The sequence below is a fragment of the Beta vulgaris genome, chromosome 4 (assembly GCF_026745355.1).
Source record: "Beta vulgaris subsp. vulgaris cultivar EL10 chromosome 4, EL10.2, whole genome shotgun sequence".
Taxonomy (NCBI): domain Eukaryota; kingdom Viridiplantae; phylum Streptophyta; class Magnoliopsida; order Caryophyllales; family Amaranthaceae; genus Beta; species Beta vulgaris.
This window is the reverse complement of record NC_079205.1, coordinates 17,385,344-17,402,973: the sequence shown is the minus strand read 5'-3', so window position 1 is coordinate 17,402,973 and position 17,630 is coordinate 17,385,344. Positions and strand designations below refer to the sequence as shown.

Sequence of the window (17,630 nt, the reverse complement as noted above, 5' to 3'; positions counted from 1 at the left end):
CTTTTCTTATATAATGGTGAGAAAAAGCTTGACAAAGTTAATTGATAAATTGTGACCAAATATCCAATGGTAAACTATTTTAAAACTAATTATAAGATTATAAAAATGTGCATAACCAAACATGTGAAAGTACACCTTTTAGGGGCGCTAGCCGCTAAGGTCAAGTGTGAAACGGTCATCACATGACATTTTGTTCCCTTATTAGATGATATCGTATTCAAGTTCCAGTTGTGCAGGACGAATATCATCTATGTCAGTTGCACCATGAAGTACAAATTAGGCGTCAATCTTCTCGGCTGTCTGATTGAGACAGATAATAAGGTAGGTAAAAAAATCGCTCGATCTTATTATAATAATAAAACAATTACAAACCATACATCCATACGGCCTATACAAGAAGAACAAGAACAAGAAGATATCCTTTCTTTTTCTGAAGGGTCTATAACAGATGATGTAAAAAAAAATCAGTACAAGAGATCCATATAAATAGGAGACAACAGAATGAAATCCGGAACCTAATGTGTCCAGGACCTCAGTCTTGACCTCTACGCCACGACCTCATTGGCTGCAACATGAAGAAGATAGATAGACAGATCATATTTAGATGAGACGTGAATTTAGGATACTAGCCTTTCGTACGTACTACTGTCGAAAAAACTGTCGGTCAACTCTCGACCCATGGTTTCAATAGGGAACAACATGACACAGATTGCAGAAACTAATACCACACCCACAAATAGGAGAATGGCAAGAGTTTGATGACATCCATGTACTAAACTTATAGCTACCATAGGAGAGATCATTCCGCCAATTCTCGCCATCGAACTCCCCAGTCCAACACCAGTACTCCTCACAACTGTTGGGTATATCTGCATTGAAAGACATAGAAATCAAATGATATTACTTTTCTAAAAAAAGAAAAGCACTCAATCACAATCTTTCCTCTTTCACTTAGTTACACAGTAATAACCAAGGTTTTGTTACCCTCACCTTACTTTTGCTGAACTTTGCTTACTTGTTTTCTGAATCGAACTTTTATTTCATTGAACTTATTTTATATTGGGGAGAATGGAGCATTAAGAGAACAGCTACTCCCTTTTTCTACAACATTCTTTTTCTTATTTTTCTGCGGTAGGGGGATGGGATCATGGAACTAAGTTGATATACAGCCTCAAGAGACATTATAATGCTGAGAAAGGATCGTGAAATCCTTGCTCCCATCCTACTCGAGATGTATTAGTGTAACATCTCTGGATGTGCATGAATTGATATATATACTTTAACCACCATTACTTAATCCCAAAATCACTACTTCATCTTAGCAACCACCCGAACATGGCTCAAACCCATTTCAAGAAAATAAAACGAAAGCTGACGCAGTAGTTACTAGAACAAATGTTTCTCATGGAGTTTAAAAGGAAAGTTCAGACTACTATAGTAAGAAAAATGGATAAATATATGAATTGATTACCTCTGGAGCATATAAAAACATAAGCGTGAAGGATCCCATAATGCATGCTCTAGCTCCAAACAGAACTGCTGTTGTTAGACCCGCTGACTGATGGACCACCAGCGGCAACATGAAGAGGAAACATAAAAAGAGCAAGGCTGACATTGAAACTTTACGACCAAGTCTATCAACAATGACAGCAGCGAGAACAAGGCCCGGAATCTCTAAACAATTGAAACCACGACATTTGTAAGCATCCTTCAGATTATATAAGGATAGGCTTATCATATTAGCAAAGGGGTTAATACAAAGAAATAAAGTTACGTACCTGCAAAGCTAGTGATGAAGACGTTCCTGTAATTGACAGTGGCAGTATCTTCGGAACCAATTTGTCTTAGATAGCATGTACTATCAGTCTTGTTCAACTCAGTGGTCAACAACACAAGGCCATAATAAGCAAAGGCATTTCCGAAGAATACAACCCACAAAAGCAAGGTTGACCTAATCAATTTTGGTGATAAAAGCATTGACAATGATTGAAGAATTCCCGTTTCAGAATCACTGCCCTTGGGAAGTGATGCAGCTTCTGCATCAACTACACTTGGTAGCAATGGTTTACGTTGTGGAGGAAGATCACTATACTGCTCAATCTCGATATCAGTACAAAGAACACCAGGTGGCAACTCTCTGTCATTGACTTTGGATATCCTCTCCAAAATCCGCATGGCACCTTGTTTTTCACCTTTGAGACTCAAATACCTTGGAGACTCAGGCACCACACAGTAAAAGATAAGCAAAAGCATTGCAGGCATTGCAGAAAGACCAAGCAGCCACCTCCATCCCCACCTTGGCATAACAATCTGCCATGACAGATGAAACAGACAAAATTCAGTACAAGAAGGCAACACTATTCAAGTATGTGGTGATATGCAATAGGGATAGAAAAAAACAGTAGAGGCTAAGAACCCCCCCCCCCCCCCCCCCAAAGCATAATGATATCATGATGAATTTATCCCAAAAAAGAACAGAAAAACATATTAATGGAATTCTGCATGTGAATATACTTCCAGACTCTATTCAACAAATTTTAATATTGTCTTACATACTCATATAGCAAATCAAGCCACTGGCACTTTCTCCTGCATTTTTTGATTGATAGAAAGAATCAGATTTATTACTAAGCCAAATTAGCATGTACATCCAGTTTGGTAGGTGGTAATAAATGGTGGTAATGGCAATCAACTTATAGGTAATTTGCAAACAAAGTCTCATCCCATGTTCTTTCCTTGATACCTCTTTTCTTCATAGATTTCAATTTCCACTTTAGAGGTGGTAATGGAAATTTTTGGAGATGATGTTTCATGACCATGGGCATTCTCACAAGACTTTGAACAATATTAAATGTTCATTCATTACCATTGCCACCATTTATTGCGGTTACCAAAGGGCTGGTAAAGTACATATTATATGTAAAAGAACCAAGGTAATCAATACAGGATACTAAAGAAACAAAGAGCAGGTCAAGGTTTAACATTGTACAGTTAAGACGACAGTTGCATCATTCTGCCACTCTTTTTCAATCTTTGTCCCTGATATGAGTGGCACCGATCACGTGCCCTACCAAACTGCCTGATCTTCTTAATTCTTTACTGAAAATTTCCTATGTCTCTCTTCCAATGGAAACAGTAAGCAGCAGTACTCAAGCTAGCCGTTCCAATCATGGATTTTGTAGCTTGCCTTGCAGTTTTTAATAAACCAACCAACCACATTAGACCACAAACAGGAATTTAAAAGAAAGTTCCAGTTTTAACACAAGGACTTAGCTACTTTCTCTCAGGTTTAAAATCATTAATTAATTCAATGCTCAAATCTAGACAAATACACAAAAGCTAAAAAAATTCAGACATATCTTTAGTGGGTGAATCCTAATGTCACATAGAAGAGTTCTCTCTACATGTCTCAGGAAAAGACACTCAGAAATTAAACATGGTGTCACATTGGTTGTTTAAATTATCAACAATATGGCATAGAAAAAAGGTTAGAAATTGCAATAGCAACTCATACTAGAAGATCATAATTGAAAACATATTAGTAAAAAGCTAGCCTCGAATTTTAACCAATGGTCAATTGCAAAGTATAAAAAGAACTTGATTACATAGATTCAAATCACCAAGAATAATAGAGAAACCAGTAACATACCCATGCTATGCCAGCCTCTAAAACTGTACCAACAGTCCAAAATCCTTGGAAAATAATCATCCAAGTGCCCCTTCTTGGTGCAGGCACAAACTCTAGAAACCAAGACAATAGCACAGGACCGCCTCCCACGCCAACACCAACCAAACAACGACATATTAACAATATAACGTAGTTAGGGGCAATTGCACTCAGGAGACCAGATATGGAAGTGATCAGTGCTGTAGCTAAAAATCCTTTCCTGAAAAAAATAAAATAGAAAAGGAAAAAATAGAAACAAGACATTCAGTTAAAGAGCTTAGAATTAAAAGTAGACTTCTAACTATATTTCGAAGACCAAACTCTGGCATAGCATGAAAGAGTTGTAAATGTTATTCTATGAGCAATAATCAAGAATATGCTATTTGCAAAGTGCAAGCAGGTATGCTTCTGTGTTCTATTGAACCTTGTGAAGTCTAGAGGCATTAAGTACACCACCTGCAATCTGAGATCTAAAAGTATTTTTTCATTGTAAGGAGAGACATTGCGAGAAATAACACATGTGATCCTCACTTTGGTTTTTAGAAGTAAATAGGTGTCTTGGTTACCATCTGATTCTTGTGTAGTAGTATGTAGTCATCGAGTTGATGTTATTCCAATCTCATTACTAGTTGCTTTACCCCCTTCTTACCCACTTTATACTTCTTAAAAAGAGGTCTCACAATTTTTGTTTATAAGCACAAGACATATCCTTTCACTATTCTCTGAGTGTTACTTTTACGAAACAACAGTATTGTTGGTCTGCATAATGGTTCACCTATACTGGAGTCAAAGATGAATAACTATGACACTCATTATAACGAACTTAATTTTACACAAGTGATTAGGATGAAAAAATTAAGATGACAACATCAAACTACGTGCAATGCTTTTTTTTATTGAAATGCAGCATGTAGCATTTTTTATTGATCTCCGTAGCTACCACGCCTACAGAATTGGAGGAACCTAAAAGAGCATGAGGCATATATTATGCTCAAAGTTATTCTTGTCATATATTTCAGAACCTTTAACGCCACTTGCTAGGTGGTAATAAATGATAATTTGAATCTACACCTGAAATGCGAAGAAAATCACATCGAAGTGTCCATGGTAACGCTTATGTGTCCTTGAGATCTCGAATACTTATTCTTCTTAATAAATTTCTGTTACCATCCATTTCCACTATAGAGGTGGTATTGACTGATAATGGAAATTCGTAAAGCAACACAGATGTTTGAGATGAAATTTCATTACCATGGACATTGGGATGCTTTCTCTACAAAGCATGTATAAATTCATTATCATTACAACCATTTTGGACCTGCTACTAAATGGGCCGTAAGCCCTCATACATGAAGTTTCTTTCTAAGCATGATGACCTTATAATTCTCCGAGATAAGACAAGAAAATCAATATGTAAGAACTAAGAAGCAGTTCTTGAAGAATTCAAAAACTGAAAATTGTGTGGTTGTACTGAGAGGTTCAGTGGCACACAATACGGCATCAGAGGAAAAAATATACATATAATCTCCCTTGTCCATTAGCTTCAGTGGCATGCAGTAGTTGGTTAGAAGTTAGAGCAGGTATGTAGTATTCTGATGTAGATTCTCTATGCTCATCCAAGCATTTTGGAAGACAGAGTTTTATTAATTGGCAAAAAAAGTGAAAATCTTTCAGTCCAATTAACAAGTACTTCCTATTTCGGACAAGTAGAGGCTACAGTTACCATAAAGCAGCAAGGAATGGCAATGCTAGCTACAACAGTAAAATAACCACATTTTTCCCTAGTCACCTTGATTGGGACTTCATTATTTGAATTAAGCACTGGTACATCTAGTTCAGGCATTTAAATCTATTCTAAGAAGCTAAAAGCAAGATGTCTACCATTTATAATTAACCTCTCTCAAATACTAAAGCACATAAGAATTTCATGAACATTGATATGAAAGGGACAGGTTTGTGTTTCACAATTTTCTCGTTGGGTTTATAACTGGAGTTAGGAGAGTTGAGACTTAACAAGAGTCGGAGAGTTGAGACAATAAAAACATCTTCACATAAGTTATAACCTTTGACATTTTAACTTGACTTGTGTTTCCTTTGAGATATTATCGTCTTACAAAGAGAGATCTTGATAGAGATTGCTAAATACTTATGGAGATATTACAGTGTTGCTTGCTAGTTCTTTAGAATTGCCCAGTTCTCAATCAAAAACATTGTTAAGTTCTGGTTAGGACTAAATCTTCTTTTGCAGAATTGGTGATTAAACCGCACCACTCAATCAGAAATTTAGAGAATTTTCTAAACATGTTGAGATTGCCTCATGAGGCCTCTGGCAGTTCTCGTAACTTGTCAGACTGCCTCGTGAGGCCTTTGGCAGTTTTACAATTAAGAAGATATAGATAAAGGCAAACGTACAGACAAAAAACGGAAGACATTCACAACATAACGCACCTTCTTCCATATCTATCTGAAACTAATCCCCAGGTATATGCCCCAAAAAGCATGCCTGCAAACACCACAGTGGTGATAAGGCTCTCTTGCTCTGAAGTAAGGTTCCATTCCGTCTGTACTGCTGGTCCAACAAATGAAAGAATCATCACCTCCATTGCTTCCGAAATCCATCCAAGTCCAGCATATATAAGAATCAGGGTTTGGTATTTCCCAAATCCCACGCTCAGAAGAGCATCATCCATGCTATAAATTGCGGTGCGATCCGCCATCTAGAAGTAAACAGACAACAAAAATATTGCTTTGATATGGTTCAACGGGTCTGTAAGTAATTCCAGGAAATGCAATAACCTTCCTCGCTAACACGAGGATTGGCAAAACCATTCATATAATTGTTTCCTAATATTCCATTATGATTGCCATAGTTAGAGAAAGTCGTACGGTCAGATCTCATTTTTAAAAACTATCCCCAAAACTATGTTACTTGAACGATTTATCGTACCTCATGTACCCATCCGAGTGGGTATAGCCACCTCATTTTGGGTCAAAATCATGGAAATTCTTCATTAAAGAACGGAGCCGAAAACATGAACATGTGCTTGTGAGGTTGTGATTGACACAAAACCCCGAGAATAACATATCCAGAAACTACCCTTTTCATAAAAAACATAACAAACTACGAAAGCCAAGGATAGTGCCTAATTATTCATCATGGGACATGAATTTCCGTGTCATTGATGTAAAGCACACATATTAGGAATATCATTTTAGATTAAAGCACACATATTAAGATTTTCCATGTTGTTTGATTCAATTTCGAAACAGAAAAGTTATATCCCATTAGTATTCTAAAGCGCCACAAAGATATTGCATCAATGTACAAGTGACATTATCATATAGAGCAATAAAATTAGTTACAATGACGGAAACTTAGAACCATTACGATGCTACCCCCGTAATTGTGAGAATCATGTACTCGAAATAATAACTGGAAAGAGAGAATGAATATCAAAAGTAAAGATGAAATCAGAGACTGAATTTAGTCTAACACCAAAAAAAATTGATAAAAAAAGAATTAATCAGTCTGATTACCGGGCAACCAGGTCAATATTAGAGAAAAGGCGAGCAAAATTCAAAAAACAAGTTTGAATTTTTATCCCAGATTATGAAAAAAGTTGAGAGTTTTTTCATTCTTTGATAGTATGATGATAGACAATAGACATATCAATATGCGAACATCAATTGATCAATTTGGTCATAGTTAACATGGGAAATTTGTTAAATTATGATATCAGGTATAAGATTAACTAAAAATTATAATAAAAAATAAAAAAATAACAACATCATCCAAGATCCAGGATGCTCTGTGATAGGAGTAAATTACCCATATAAAAAAAACATTAACCTCCTCAAAAAATATGGAGATTCCTACAATTCAACCATAATAATTGATTTTTTCGATATTTACTATAAAATACAGTAAATTTACAATAGTGGAAATCTGAATTCTATAAATAATCAAAATCAATAAAAAAAGATGCCTATCAAATGAAAACTTTAATTAGTCAGTAAACGAGAAAAAACAGAAACAAAAACCCAAAAAAAAGTCAACGAAATTAGTAGCAGAAACAGGGTATGAAAAACAATAGTTTTAAGGATAAGCTTTGATAACAAGAATTCCGGTTAATTGCATCAACTAAGATTTAATAGATGATTAGGTCCAAGTTTTCATAATTAATGGATGATTTAGTAAATTCTTAACATTTCTGTGAATTAATCCAAAAGAGGGAAAAACTAAGAAGCGAAAGTAGAAAGAATAACAACAAAAACTAACCTTGGTATAAAATTGTTGGTGATGTTCTTCAAGGATGAAGGGCTGATAAAAATGCTATGCAGAAAACAAGCAAGCAGGTGGGCTATGTGGCACTCTTATAGCACTTGCCTGATTTTTTGGGGACGTAAGCCCATAAAGAAAATAAAATTTTAAAGAAAAAGAGAACGTTGGATGGTATCTTAAATTCTTAATCATGTTATGTGGGTCATTTTCATTTCTTGCCTAGGCAATCAATGATTATAATTTATAATAATACTTCATCTAAGGACCTACTAAAGAAATGGAAAATTTGTCAATGAGACATCAATTATAGTTTTGGTTCAAGGAGCATAATGAAATACAATGGGTGTATAAGATACCCATTTATTTTACTATAAGTTACGTTAGTTAGAGCTGTCAATTCAGATAATCGGTTTAAATTTGGTCTGATTAAACAATTCAGTTGATTTTAGTTTGTTTTTCCCATCTCAATTAATCCGGTTTAAATCTTCTAATTCAATCCACCACAATTAATTCAATTTTTAAATCAATTTAATTCAGTGTAGTTATCTTCTACTTTTTCCCATACAATTTCAGTTCAAATAGTTCATTATTAACCTATTTATCTCTGTTCAAACAGTTAATTTTGATTGAGATGCAATTAGTTTCAGTTTCGTATGAAAAACAACAAAATTTCAGGCAAAATTAAAAATTGGTTATGAGATATGCGCCCAAAGTGTGCATCAAAGATATGAATAAATTCTGGTTATATTTGTTCTATGACTTTAGGCGTCATGTCATTGTTCATTAATTATTTAGAAAAATAATTAGAATTAGTTAATTAGTTGTTATAGTTTCAAACAGTTTTCCATTGACTATCGTTTTGTTTACTTTGGTTCAATTTAAACAATTTGAAATAATTTTTAGTTTACTTCAGTTCAATTTTCACTTCAATTCAGAATAAAATGGTTTTTCATGCACTTCGTTTCACTTTAGCTAAGTTAAATACGGTTCACTTTAATCCAATTGGCTTTTTCTCATTCCTGTTTATTAGTTATGGGTCACTTCAGTTTATTTTATTCGATTAAATTTGCAATTAATTTGCAATTCAACCATTGGTTTTTAACCAAAATGATAAATCTATATCCAGTGAGGTAGCGTCATACTCCCTTTGTTTTTTTAAGGACAATTTGACTGGAGAAGTTTGTCTATATACATCTTTGACCATTGATATAATTTATTGGACTAAAGTAAAACTTATAAAAATTGAGGTTTTGGATTTACGCATTGAGACTAATAAAATAAGGTCCCGCATGGTAATGGTTATTCTTATGTATACATAATTGGTTAATGCAACCTCTAGGCTCTAGCAATTAGATGTAACCTCCCCAAATACCTATAGTACCACTAATACTATACTCCCTATTTCCCCCTACCCTTTGCCCTCATCCCCTAAGGCATGCAATTGAATTGAAGAAACAAGTTGAATATTTCGACATCTGAAGAGGTTTTTCCTACAAGGCTACTGTTTCTGTCTAGAAATTAAGGTTAATGATCTGTACTGAGTAGGTCTTTGATGTGAGCCCTGAGCTGGTTATCTATTCACCGATGACCTGCACAACGAGTTAGACTGCCTCGGGGGTTGTTTCGGGATCTCCCCTCCGACGCTCAAGTCAGTTGATGATTGAGGAAGAGAGAGAGTCTAGAGTGAGAAAGCTCTAGTTAGTTAGGTGAGAATTCAATACCTTTGCCTTGATGGGACAAGGGGTATTTATAGTGGTGAGAACCCCTAGGAAAAGACCTTTTTGATAGGACAGTTCCCCTAGGGATTGGTGGGATTACCTTTTCTGGGATGATTTATGTGGACCCCTTAAGCCCCCCCGTAGCTGCTGGCCATGTCATGATAGGTGGGACCCACGAAGCTCGTGTGGTGAATGCTGCCGTTGTAAAGTGAGCAGTATATAACTTAAGGATCCAGTTTAGTTCTTGAATATATGTGATTGAATAAAGGTGGTTTGATGTTGGAGTAGGATTAGCAAAATAATTCAGACAATTGAGTTTGACCATGAAATCCTTGTTTTCTATATTCATGGCATATTAAACTTGTTTGCTACTTTTATTTGCAGATTACCATCTCCTCTAGGCAGGTTTCTGATATTGTGCCATTTCTACCGATTATTCTAACTAATGTTGTTGCTGTATGCTTGTTGTTGTACAACAGCAACACACTAGTGGAAAAAACTGCATGTGCTACTTGTCAAGTGCTTCGGTTGAATAATCAACCCAAGCACTTGTGAATATTTCAATATTGAAAATTCACAAGTGCTTGGGTTGACTAGTCCACCGGAGCACTTGATGTCAAGTGCTCCGTTTGACAAGTCAACCCAAGCACTTACACTTGCACATAACCATAACGCACTTCACTTTATTACTGCACTCAAACCCTCACTTTATTAATTTGGAACCCTCAAGAAGTCAGAACTGAAAACTTATTCGCTTCCGTCGTGCTACTCCCTTCCGTTGTGCTACTCGCTTCTCCACCGGACGTCAAATCTCGCCGGAATTAGGTCAAAGGAGAGAGAAAAACAATGGAGTGGGTCAGAGATCAAGTCGATGCTATCAATTCAGATGAGACAACTTCTCAATCAAGCTATTAGTCATGGTTCGTCAGTTTTTTCTTCTAAATCTCAATTTTATCTCCTCTTTTTTGTAGTTTTTGTTTTCACATTTGCATAATTTGTAGTTTATTATTGATCGATGTGTTCTTTTGTTGGTGAATTGTATATGAAAATTGCTCAATTGAGGTCTAGTTTTAATTAGGGTTCTGGAAGTTTATATTTATACGATTTTTGGTTGGTTTAATAAAAAAATTGTTTCTTGAATTTTTTTTGTTGGTTTGTAATGAGGATTTATTTTGATTTTTACAGAGGAATTGAGCAATGTTCAAATTCTGAATTTTGAAATGTTGGATGAAATATATCTGCCAATAAGGTTAAGACATCAAGCTAAATGAGGTCTGGTCTACTGTTGAAGTCAACCTTTTTACCGGCGATGGTAACCTTTATCGTTCTGCTGTTCCTAGTGGTGCTTCTACTGAGATCTATGAAGCTCTTGAACTTCTTGATGGTGATAAGTCTGTTTATGGTGGTAAAGGTGTTCTTCAAGCTGTTAAGAATATTAATCATGTTTTGGGTCCCAAACTCATTGGTGTTGATGTTAGGTGAATTCATTTCTCCATTTCTCCATCTCTCTTTCTTTTTGGATTGGTTGAATATTTGAATGTATTGTTTCTGGTGTTAGTGAGCAACTAATACTATGTGCAGTGATGTAGACATGACTTGATCCTTGGCCGTGGCCGGGTTGTGTATCACTAAACTAAGCTAGATGGCAGTCATGGCACCTACTGGTTTTTTTAATCAAAGTTGTATTAGTTGTTTTGGTTGTATGAATGATAGATACTATTGTGGGGATGGTTGACTGAGCTGATGTTGATGTTTGAGATGTCGTTATCGATGATCATATTTTTTGAATCAAGAGTATGTAAATAATTGCATCATGTTGACTGTTGAGCCGCTTGACAGTGAAATAAATTATCTTTGGGTGTTTATAAGAAAATATATATAAGTATACCATAGTTGTTGGAATTTTTTGGGCTGTGGGGATGCTAGAAAGGAAGGGAGATTATTCAGTGCTTTTGTTTATGATTTATATATGAATTATGGATGATAATCATGTTTGTTGTTTGGGTATTCCAATTTCTAAATAGTGCAACTGAACTTAAAAGTGGATACTGGAGACCTTCAAGAAGTGTAGATATATTTGTTCTATCTGCCATCATTCTTTGTTTTGTATTTGCGAGCTGTGGCACTCTATCAAATATTAGAAAGATCTTGATATTTTAGTTTCTTGAAGAGATTCAGACTGCTGTTAGGGTAATTGGTAATATAAACTGTCTTTAATAGACTTTTAGACTGCCAGTCTTTTGTATTCTTTTCTTGATATCTTTACCCCCTCCCCCCCTTTTCCTTTAGGGTAATTAAAACTTGTTGATTATTCTTTCTGTTTTATGGAATAATTAGTGGTCTAGGATTCTTCAGACTTTTAATCATCCGGTTCGGCTTTGATGTTTTGGATCAGGTAAATAGCCATGTAAATGTGCATCAAGAATTAAAGGATGTTCGACTCTGGCAGGTATTTATAACATAATTTTTTCTCTGTCTTTGTTTTGCTTTCAGTCTCTTGAAAATTATTTTGTAATATATCTTTTGCCTATTGTTTCCAGGTCCATACTCTGTTGAAAGGGTTGGAAAAGATTGCTGCCAGTGCTGATAACCCAATGTTGGTGTGCGAAGACTTTAATTCAACTCCTCTAAGGTCTGTACTATGTGCTCTGAGTGCTGCTTTCATTTTTAAAATTTAAGAGGATCAAATTGAAATGCAATATCTATCTACCTTGCAGTGCTCCTCATTCTCTACTTGCGATTGGTAAATTTGAGCCGCAACATCCTGATTTAGCAGTGGACCCTTTAGGAATATTGCGCCCTCATTCAAAGCTTGCACACCAGCTTCCATTGGTAACATTTGGACACCATACATCGTGCTTCTGAGTTCTGATTGCTTTATGTTCATGGCTTAAATTAGCTATGGTTTGCAACTTCTAGGTCAGTGCATACTCATCCTTTGCAAGAGGAATTGGACCAGCTTTATATAAAATGTATTACTGGAGAAGCTAGTAGAATTTCTTGCTTAGAAATGTTGGATGAAATATAGATGTGGTGGAAATGCAAGACATATACCCCTTTATATAGGAAAAGAAGTTGTCCTAAAATGCAAGACATACCCCTTTATATAGGTAAAGAAAGTTATTCCAAGTATGGAGAATGATGGAGATGATGAGAACAAATGTTGGTTATTTCCAGTTTATGCCAGTCTTAAAGACATAAATGATGATTATTTCTTTTCCATATGAAAATAGAATAAAGGCATTTCTACAAGTGGTTGACGACAAAACCTTTGTGGGGAGAGAATAACATTTACATCATGTTGATTTTGTATTAAATAGGCATTTCTAATATTGCATTCCTTGATTGGGAAGAGAATAACTCTTACATCAATGAACAAGTTGCATCATGTAGATTATGTAAACAAATAGGCATTTCTAATATTGCATAATCCTGATACTCCCAGTCCATCTAGTAGATATAATCCTCCGAGGTGTGGACCTCCGCCCTAGTCATATGAAACAACTTTTCCATGTAGATACCCTAATTTTAGTGTACTTTACTCGATATGATGCAAAGTGAGTGAAAGCGGAAGTATGAAACGCCTGTTTGCCAATACAAATGCCAAGTGACTAGATGTTTCATTGAAATCTAGTTTAATGTGTTTACTTTGTCTGTATTTGGTAGATTGTTATAGTCTCTTCTTCTTGGTTGGAACTTAATCTTAGCTTTATATGATGCAGTTTGGATAGGTGGGTGTGGGTGATAATGCTGACCGCTGCTTTCCTGTGCAAGTTCCGTTTCCCAATGATCAGGAAAATCCTTATGCTTGTTGCTTCCTTTGCTATAAGCTAAACTCATTCTTACTAGGGGGATCTCTGCTTATTAACATCTGAAAATGTAAACCTTTTATCCTTAATTTCTGAATTATCCATATCATACCTTTGCAGCACCAGTAGAGCTAGGGATAATGTTTTGACTAGCTCCACGACCTCCTCTCCAGTCCTTCATTGATGGTCCATCAATAGTTTTCTGAGTCGATGAAATCCAAAACTAGTGTTGTCGATGCTGACAAAAGATGTGGGCAGGTTTTATTCTAGTAAAATAGCAGACATGAGCACATGCTATGCTTGAGGAGGAAGCATGACAAGAAGCTTAGAGAGTGAACCTGTAGTAGCATGGACTGTTGTCATCAGACCTTCAACGATGCCAAACTCCTCGTGTACAACCTGCACCAGAACATAATAAGATAGAATTCTCATAATGAAGCAGCCAAGTCAACAAAGTGCAATATTCAGATAGGACATCCCAGAAGCATCTCCTTTTGCTTGTTTCTTATTTGGTTCATTTTGATTTGGGCATCTCTCCCATTTGGGAAGGTGTGATTTGATGGAGAAGAACTACTGAGTTCGTTCTCCTAGGTTCATTGGAGCCACTTGTATCTTATATTATCTAGAGTTAATTTTGATTAGAGAACGAACCAAATTAACCTGTAGTAGAGTTAGTAATATTATTACTATATTATGCTACTAGCTGCTGCTAGCTTGCATGTTGGCAGTAGCAGTGGTTTTTTTTTAAAAAAAGAAAATAGCCAAGTGCTCCGGTTGATAAGAAAAAACCGGAGCACTTGATTCACAAGTGCTCCTGTTTTTTCTTATCAACCGGAGCACTTGAATTATTTTGAGAATATAATAATCACAAGTGCTCCGGTTATTAATACAACCGGAGCACTTGAGAATCTAAAACCGGAGCACTTGAGAAATGCTCAAGTGCTTGTATGGCGTATGCTACGGGTAAAATACGGAGCACTTGTACGATTTTTAACCGGAGCACTTGATGTTTTTTCCACTAGTGACAACAAATTTTTTTTTATAAAAAAATATATGTCAAGTGCTCCGGTTGTTAGGAAAAAACCAGAGCACTTAATTCACAAGTGCTACGGTTTTCTCTTAACAACCGGAGCACTTGATGTATTTTGAATATATAAAATTCACAAGTGCTCCGGTTTTTAAGCCAACCGGAGCACTTCTAAATTTAAGTGCTCCGGTTGAAAACCAGAGCACTTGATAAATACTCAAGTGCTCGTATGACGTCTGCTACGGGTCAAATACGGAGCACTTGTACGGTTTTTAACCGGAGTACTTGATTTTTTCCACTAGTGCCAGCTGGCATATGAATTTTAGATGGGTTTAATGGGCCCAAACAGCTACAGTTATTTGCATTGAACTAGCCATTGTAATTGCAAAAAAATTAGACCAGAAATACCTCAATTGTTTTTAGTGAAGGAACAATATAATTGGTTCAGTATGTAATAGGAGTTCAATGTTATTACAAAATAACCTAGTGGTATTAACCAAACAAAAACTACAGATATATTGCAATTGATCCCCAATCATGCATAAGTTTAATACTAGTGTATGAATCAAACGGAAAGCTTCACTAGTGTCATTGATTATTGTGGCAAAAATGTTATTAAGAAAAGGTTGTACTTTCCAATCTCTAACCCAAGATCCATGAAGCCTGGAGGCAGGCACTTATCCATTTGGCCTGGCGATCGGTGACGATGGTGTTATCATTTATTTGATGCAAATTGTAAGAAATTGTCAAGCTACATAACTAAGCTATAGCAACGCTTCAATAGCGTTGCTATAAGATATAAAAACGTTGCAAAAGATCAATGCAACGTTTTAAAAGTATTTCAACAAGTCTTGTTGCATTAGGTCTAATGCAACGCTTACAAGGGGCTATTGCAACGCTTCATAGAAACGTTGCATGATTTGTCCAATGCAACGCTTTTTGAAGTGCAACGTTTTTAGCCTCCTATTGCGACGCTTTTAAGATTATACGTTGATACAATGGCAACGTTTTTCTCATCAAATGCAACGCTTCTACATTTATTATAAACACAAGTGCAACACTTTTTCATCTATATGCAACACTTCTACATAGTTTATAAATCAGAAATGCAACACTTTTTCAGCTATATGCAACACTTTTAAGTATATATGCAACACTTTTAAGTTTTTAAACAGTGACAAATGCAACGTTTTCTTTGTTTATATGCAACACTTTTCTTCAAATATTCAAATCATATCCCCGCAACATTTTCTTGACCATATGCAACACTTTTTAACATAGTTGCAACGCCGAATCAATTACTTTCTAATTAAACGAATTCCCCGTAATTCCATTACTAAAAGCTACTAATGCATTAAAAATGGCTTCGAAAAAGTCATATATTAAAGCAAAAATCGACATCAAATATGTTCAAGTACTAGTTTCTGTACAAAATTACAAAATGATTATCTAGCCCGTTTGCTAGCTAAAAAGTTTCTAAACCCAAAATAATGTTCAACACAAATAGAAGCCAATTCTTCATTCTTGATTCAAAGAGAAATACATAAATATCAAAATGCTTCCAATTCGGACTTTGAAAAGCTTTGTAACCTGTCACAAACAAAAATTTGATTGTTAATAATATGTTGTAAATAGTTTAAGTTGATTCAATATTCATGCTCAACTATTTGTGGAGAATACAAAGAAACCAAACTGCTATATGAAATGGAGATGAAATTAAGATAGCAACAACATAGTCTTCATAGCTTCCTATAATTCACATAAACAGAATTATAGGTAGCAAAATCAATATCAATATCAATATCCTAAATCAAGGTATCATAAACAAAATTATATTGTAGGCAAAATTATAGACAGCAACATCCTAAATCAACGTATCTAGTACTATCAACACACGGATAGCCAAAAATAACAATATCAGCATCCTAAATCAGCGTACGAACGAAAATACAATTTTTCTTGCTGTATCCTCAAATGTATCAGCATATTTCTTCTTTTCATCTCTTGCACGAGTGCGCTCAAAAACTTGAGCCAATGAGGGGAACTGCTTGTTAGGATCTTCATTTTTCTACCCGAAAAAGAAAGAATCAGTTTACCATTACAAGGGCCACAATATAGAGTATTTACCATGCATTAAGTGAGATCTAACTTGAATTAGTTTGATTGAGAGCTAATCTTTGGCTTCCCAACATACTCAAACTACAAAAAAAAAGTGACACTAGAGAGAACATTAGGGAAGTGACTTACCATTTCTTCACGTATCCTTGTAAAGCTTTTAGGTCCAGCAGTGTGATTGTTCTTTTGAACTTTCCCTCGACTTTGATTAAGAGAACATCGGGCCTACACATACATGCACAATAAAAAAGCTAGGTCCTATCAAAGATCACTTAAGTCATCAAATGCAAAAAAAGTATCCATTTAAATATATTTCAGCAATCACAAAAGTACAGGTTGGCGACTTGAATTATCTGTTTATATGAAGGTACCAGACAGGCTGGAACACAACCATCATATACTGCAACATAAACATAAATTAGAACTTCGGAAGACAAAAACCAGTTCAAGCATCTGTTCACCAGCACCTCTTTCTAGACCAAACAAAAAAGAAGCTTTTATTTGGAGTTGCGGTGCAAATTACATGAATCTCATATACTCCCGGCCTGTTTCTGTAATACTCCGTATTTTTAGTAAGTTATTAGTTATATTTTTTTTAAAAAAAGGTTTTATATACTAAAAAGGCTTTTTATTAATTATAAAGGTTTCACATAGGCCTTTTTATTAAATTATGGGGTTTTCAAATAAATTCTAGCCTAAATTATATATTGGGCCTAAGTTCACAACTTGTAATCCAAGTAGCTAGAAGATATTTTAAAAAGAAATTTCAAAAAGGATTTTCAAAAGATTTATAAAAAAATAAAAAAATAAAAAACGAAGAAGATCAAAGTTGATTTCGTAGCTCTCGTACCGCCAGGAAGCTAAACTAATTGACCAAAAGTTGGTTACCTTGTTTTCCTTTATCTTTGGTTAATTGTTGGTTTTATCTTTTGGGTAATTAGCATCTAGACTATTTATCTTATGGAATATTCCTCTATTCTAGCTATATTATCATAAAAAGATAGTTTATCTT

General features: G+C 35.2%; 1 protein-coding gene across 1 annotated transcript; it reads right to left on the bottom strand.

The window, feature by feature from the left end:
* Positions 1-322: 322 nt before the first annotated feature.
* On the bottom strand, positions 323-8,104 carry LOC104891336 (organic cation/carnitine transporter 7). The gene is made up of 6 exons (XM_010677017.4): positions 7,947-8,104; positions 6,116-6,384; positions 3,650-3,887; positions 1,779-2,310; positions 1,472-1,674; positions 323-869 (listed from the first exon to the last, which is right to left on the bottom strand). The coding sequence occupies exons 2-6, from the start codon at positions 6,382-6,384 to the stop codon at positions 618-620; spliced, it is 1,494 nt and encodes a 497-aa protein (XP_010675319.2). The 5' UTR covers positions 7,947-8,104; the 3' UTR covers positions 323-617.
* Positions 8,105-17,630: the final 9,526 nt, after the last annotated feature.

Coding starts and splice junctions, on each gene's coding strand:
- LOC104891336 (XM_010677017.4), bottom strand. CDS start 6,384: ATGGCGGATCGCACCGCAATTTATAGCATGGATGATGCTCTTCTGAGC. Junction 1,675..1,778: donor CTTCATCACTAGCTTTGCAG/GTACGTAACTTT, acceptor TCAATTGTTTAG/AGATTCCGGGCCTTGTTCTC. Junction 870..1,471: donor TGTTTTTATATGCTCCAGAG/GTAATCAATTCA, acceptor CTTTCAATGCAG/ATATACCCAACAGTTGTGAG.